This window comes from Myxine glutinosa, chromosome 6 (genome assembly GCF_964187855.1).
Source record: "Myxine glutinosa chromosome 6, kmMyxGlut1.1, whole genome shotgun sequence".
Classification (NCBI taxonomy): Eukaryota; Metazoa; Chordata; class Myxini; order Myxiniformes; family Myxinidae; genus Myxine; species Myxine glutinosa.
Window position 1 is genome coordinate 70,417,707 of NC_136266.1, and position 6,430 is coordinate 70,424,136.

A 6,430-nucleotide genomic window follows, 5' to 3' on the forward strand; every position below is an offset into this window, starting at 1 on the left:
TGCCTTTCGCTTCGCGAGTGCAGTGTAACAACTTGTTCACCGTACCATCATTTTGTCATCAGTACATATACATGCACCCAGCAAGGAAGTCTAATCAATATCGATGTTTGCTGCTTTAATGACACGACACTTGTCGAAACTTATCTTAAATTATTTCGAAAAATAAAACAAATGTGGAAAACAATGGAAAAAAAAAAAGTATGGTTGAATTTCGCCTTTTATTATACCTATAAATAATACAACACACAACAACAACAGGCATTTTAAGGCCATTTTCCCTGCTAGAGCGGGCGTTAGCCATATCTATAAATAACACATGTTAAAACTGTTGAGGAGGTACAAGCCGATGAGCATGAAAACTAATGTTATACGTTGTTTAGTCTCAGGTATAACATTGATTTGTGCTGTACATGTTTATATAACTTTTTTTCTATGGAAATAATTGCAAGTTCGATATGATCATTAACAAACATGATATGTATATTATGATATGTCATTATAAAATCGTGAAATACAGAGTGGCCACAAAGTTCCTATGCATAATAGTGTGTCCTCTGTTACTTTTTTTTGCTTGTTTGTTTTCCAGGTACGGCTTCAGCATGACAGACTCCAGTGAGTACACGATAGAAGAGAGACTGATTGCTTGTGTTTGGGTCCACGACTGCACGCAAGAAGGAGAAAGTTTTTGAAGACATAAGGACGAGATTTTCGCAGAGGTTTGATGAGCCAGCTCCTACGCATGGGAGAAGAAGGCTTTTTCAACAGGCAATGTCCTTGATTTGAAGCGTTCTGGTCATCCAGCATCACGTCAATGCCTGGTGGACATTATTGAAGCGTCCTGCTCGAGATCACCTCTGAAATCATCTCGAAAAAGATCTTCTGAGTTAGACAATCCATGCTGAACAGTTCAAAAAATAATGCAAAAGGATCTGGGATTGAAGCCATTTAAGCCTGGATGTGTTAATGAGCTTTCCGATAGAGATTTGAAGAAAAAGTCAACAAATACAGAAGAACATGGAGAAAATTTCCAATTTGTGTGGAGAATGGAGGGGAGCCTGCAGATAAATTCTAACTAACTGCGTGCATAGGGACTGTGTGGCCACTCTGTACAGCCAATTTAATGCAACGAAACAGTGAATGGATGTCTGGAAGAGCAGTAGTGCAGGACCAACAACCCATATCGGGGGCTCGGGGAGGAGGGGTTTGTTCTAAAGTGTGGAAAATAATGAAAATACAGAGAACTGAGGATGACATCATGAGAGGGAGAGAAGGGTATGAGAGTGTGGGATGAGTGTGGAGAAAAGGGAACAAGTTTTGGGGAAAGATAGTATGATGTTGGGGTGGGAGGTCAAAATTGTACCAAATTCTCATATGTAATAAATAGATGGCCCCACAAAGTATTTGAAGTTTGGCTCGTTCAGTAGTTTTGTGCTTGATCATGCTGAAAATACAAACAAACACGGTATAATTAATACAAGGAAACACATTGGTGTCTAAACATCAAATCGACATGTCATCAATTTAATACGTAATCTATATTTTGCCGTGACTTAAAAGATGAAAGACAAACTCGCATTTTAAAGATCAATGGACAAGTCAAAGCCAAAATGAAAGCACTTTATACAGAAAGTAACCAAATCGACTACCTTTGTTGCATTCCTTCAAACAGTTCTCCACTGTGGCAAAGTTGTTGTCATTGCCACCACAACCCGAGTAGGTAAAAGGCCTGCAGATTTTCAGACTCGGATCAAAGTAAAACCTCTGAAATGATCCGAGGCAGTTCCCCCTTTCTGCAGATTGTTCACAAAACAGAGGAGTTTCTGTGTACAGAATGGACAATGATCAAATAATACATTTTATAAACCAATTTAAATACAAAATGCTGGTCACAAAGTTAACTAGAATGGCACTCGTAGAGTGCATTACCTCACACATTCAATCTGAACAAATATACCATCGTTAACTGAACACGCTACTATTATGGCCCACTACTATTATGGGCCATATACCTGTATCAGCCATGCAACCTATGATGTCACATTCTTGGCATGAGCATTGAACGTCATAAATTTAATATTTCACTCACGTCGGGTCATAGATCAGGTATATGAAGTTTGATTTTTTTTGGACAAGGATTTCATTTCAACCACTTCTGATGATATAATTGTTATCACCCTGTATACCCCATGGGGGTTGATGACAAACTGTATGCCAAGTTTAGATTTTGTTCATTGAGCGGTTTTGGAAGAAAATGATGTACACATTGTTTTCCTTTAATCCAATATGGCTGCCATTCATGTGACCAATGACATCATAAATGTCATTCTTCACTCACATTGGGTCATAGATCAGACACATGAAGTTTCAGATTTTTCTGGACCTGGATTTCAATTCAACCAGTTATGATTGGAATACCACTTCACCGATGATGTAATTGTTATCACGCCATATACATTATGGGGAGTTGACATATGCCACGTTTCAATCTTCTTTGTTGAGCGGTTTTGGAGAAAATGTGCAAAAAAATTTCCCATTATTCCAATATGGCTTCCATACCATGTGACCTACGACATCAGAGTTAACACTAAAATATTATTCATGGGGACTCGCCACTATGTTTCAAGTTCCAGCACAATCCCGGCACTAAAAAAATCTCTACTGGCTTTCCCTTGAAAATAGAATCGTTTTCAAGATCCTTCTACTGACATGGAAAAGCACAAAACATGAGCCCGGCCTACATAATGGACATGATCACCCTTTATGTACCAGCACGCATGTTGAGATCTACAACAGCTAAACCCATTCTCAGTGTCCCAAAAGTCTCAACACATTACTCTGGTGACCGAGCATTTGAAGTAGCGGCTCAAACTCTTTGGAATTCACTCCACTCCCTTCATGTTACTGCCCTACTTTGTTCTACTGAAATAAATGTTGGTTAGTGTGAATATTGTCAATTTCAATTAATTACCTCTGACACCAAAGGTGGATGGAGGTTATGTTTTCACCCCTGTCTGTCTGTCCGTTTGTCTGTCTGTCTGTCTATTTGTGAACAAAATATCTCAAAAAGTTAAGGATGGATTTGGAAGAAATTTGGCAGAGATGTAGCGATTGTGACACCGACTAAATTATTAGATTTTGGTGAAGATCCGGATTCGGATCCGGCTACTAGAATTTTTAAAGTGATTCTTCACCATTGGGAGATCGGGTCAAAAACGATACTTGCCAGATATTTCAAAAAGGTTGTGGACGGATTTGGACGAAACTTTATGGACCGGTTGGGTGTCTGACAAGGACGATTCGATTCGATTTTGGTGAAGATCTGAATATGGATTCGGATATGAGAATTATTTAATTGTTGATGTGATTCTTCACAATTGGGGGATAGGGCTAAAACCAACATATAGCAGGATATCTCAAAAAGTTATGGATGGATTTGGACGAAAGTTGTTGGACAGGTTGTGTGTCTGACAAGGAAGAATCGATTCAATTTTGGTGAAGATCTGGATCCGGATCCGATATGGCCAACCATGCGGATGTATGCTCTCTACTGAGTGCCGTTCTTGATTTAATTGATTCTATTTGTAATGTAAAGCATGTCGAGGATATTAAATTATTAACATGCGCTATATAAACATAGCATTATTTATTATTATAAAGTTTCGCATTGATTGGACAAACGGTTGCAGAGAAAACCATTTTTAAAGCGAAAATTTGAAGATTCAGACACACACAGGCAGACAGACAGACAGACATGGGCATTGCAATAGTCTTGCATCAACTTCTGGGCGAGGCTAAGTAGAACAGCACTCGGTAGAGCGCATTACGCATACCTCCACCAGGCTGAACAGTTTATGTTTTGTATCCCAGTGATAGGCCAGATCTGGATCCGGACCTGAACTACAATCGAATCGTTTTGTTGTCGTCACTTACCCCAATGATCCACATAGTTTTTTTTAGTGCCGGAATCGTTTTGTTCTCGTCACTTACCCCACTGATCCACATAGTTTTGTAATAATCCCTCCACAACTTTTAGAAATATCGTGCTATATATCGTTTTAGCCCCATCACACAATGTGGTGAAGAATCACTTTAAGAAATTCCAGTATCCAGAACCGGATCGTCGCCAAATTGAAATCAATTCATCCTTGTGACACAGCCAACCTGTTCACCAAATTTCATCCAAATCTGTCCATAACATTTTGAGGTATCCTGCTCACAGACAAACAAGGGTGAAAATATAACCTTCTTCCACCTTAGATGTGGAGGTAAAAAAAAAAAAGAAGAAGAAAAGCATAAATCATGATGGTCCAATCTTACTGTTTATTTTCATTTTTGATCACCAGTGACCTCATCATCTATAACAAGAGGAAGAATTGCTTGGTAATACATGTCCCCTACCAAGGTGATATTGTCCAAGTCCAAAAAAGGTATAATAGTGAAAAATTGACGAAACGCCCTGAAACTCTAACTTGTTCTGTAACTTATCATAATAAAGCCCTGTATGAAGTTTCAGTTGAATATATTAAAGGGGATGGGGAAAAAATCTGAAAAATCATAGGTGGGACAGACAGATGGACGGACAGACGAACAGATGGATGGACAGAAAACCTATAGTCCCCTCCGGTGAAATCAGTGGGGTCATACTATGCGATTTCTTTTATTTATTATTTTTTTTCGAGATATCGCCCACCACAAAGCCTTTAAGACCACTCAAGGTATTAATTCCAGGATTGAACTGACAATGTACACGTTTCATATCGAGTTATTTATACGAGTCACTTGGGAACTCGGATGAGAGTGGAAAAGTAAAAATTCACATCAAGTATGTAAACATCTTTCACTTCGATCTCACCTGATTTCTTCAGACATGTTTTCTTGCACTGGCGGAAGGTTTCGAAACGGTTTTCATTGCCATGGCAACCCCCGTAAATAAACTCTTCACAAGAACCAGATGACATGTTGTAAAAGTACTGATGTAGCGACCCCCGACATGGACCAGACTCTGCATCCTCTCGGCAAACTCGATGGACCTCTGCAATTAGAATGCAGTGTAAAAAAATTAATACATTTGATACCTGCACGGATGAGCTAGCTCTTCGAATGATTTTTCTCATTCTGGACGTTCCTTGGCAGGTGGACTGGAGAATGTCATCAAACTCACTTTTCAAATGGCGACAGGTGTTCTTGCACTTTCGGAACGTTTCGAAATTGTTGTCATTTCCCTCGCAGCCTCCATAGCTGAACTCCTCGCAGCGCATGGTGAGACGGTTGAAGTAGTAAGATGTGATGTCAGCACGGCACGGTCCAGGGTCTCTGGTCTGAGTGCACAGAGTGCGGGCTCGAGTTTCTGTGCAACAGAAAGAGAAAATGTTGATGGAACATTACATCATCATCATCACGTTTACTTTGCTGTATGTATGGAGAAAAGCTGGAACAAAGGAGCAAAAATGCTTTTGATGGATACTTGGCATCATGGCCAGGTATCCTGCCATGAGCACTCACCTGCGGCATAGCGCGTCCAACATGGCACGAGTAGCGCGAAGAGCACGAAAAGGCTGCGAGGTGATGTCGCCATGATTCCCGACTCCATCTCCATTGGATCTCAACTGAATACCAGAGCGCTAAGTGCGGCTTTCCGTAAAGGTAGAAGAGCTGACAGCTAGATCTTAAGGAGTCCCTTTATAGTGCAAGCGTTTCCGTTCAAGCTTGCTGCCGAGGATTACCCCTGGGGGTATCGTGAATCACTGAACCCCCACTTTCATCCCACTTGCACGAACAGTGATTCAACACCAACGCAGGATGGACTTTCCGCACTTGGTGAGGAGCACACCTGTTTGATCGAGAAAGTTAACCACATAAGCGGGGAAAGGAAAGTATGACAAGTGTGGAAAAATACCTTACTGTTCATTCGTCTAATATGTTACTATTGCTGGTTACTTTCGGTTTTTGGGGGAAAAATATTATTATTGAATGAACTTTTTTTTTTTCTTTTTTTTTTTGTATACAGAATCGAGGCTCGTGAAAGAGCTAACATTTATCACAAAAACAAATCAAAGCGACAAACAAACAAAGTTTGTTTAAAGTTTACATTACAACAAAGTTTACATTTTTCAAAAGTTTTCCAAAATGAACATTTTCCAAACGCAGCTTCGCCCTGTCCAAGAGACGCAGCACCATTGCCAAACTTTATTCACGTGACTTTTTCCCCATTAATCTCAATTCTTTTCAATGCATTTCGTCGGGCAGTCAAACAAATGTTCAATCACAACACTACAATCCCAGCACTGTACAATCGCAGCACTGAACAATCGCAGCACTGAACAATCGCAGCACTGAACAGTCACAGCACTGAACAATCACAACACTGAACAATTCCAGCACTGAATGATCTTAGCACTTAACAATCGCAGAAATGTGCAATCACAACACT

At 40.0% G+C, this 6,430-nt stretch overlaps 1 protein-coding gene across 1 annotated transcript; it reads right to left on the minus strand.

The window, feature by feature from the left end:
* Nucleotides 1–205: 205 nt before the first annotated feature.
* On the minus strand, nt 206–5,830 carry LOC137429949 (carboxypeptidase inhibitor SmCI-like). The gene is made up of 5 exons (XM_068120338.2): nt 5,503–5,830; nt 5,162–5,347; nt 4,853–5,032; nt 1,647–1,820; nt 206–1,441 (listed from the first exon to the last, which is right to left on the minus strand). The coding sequence occupies exons 1-5, from the start codon at nt 5,594–5,596 to the stop codon at nt 1,437–1,439; spliced, it is 639 nt and encodes a 212-aa protein (XP_067976439.1). The 5' UTR covers nt 5,597–5,830; the 3' UTR covers nt 206–1,436.
* Nucleotides 5,831–6,430: the final 600 nt, after the last annotated feature.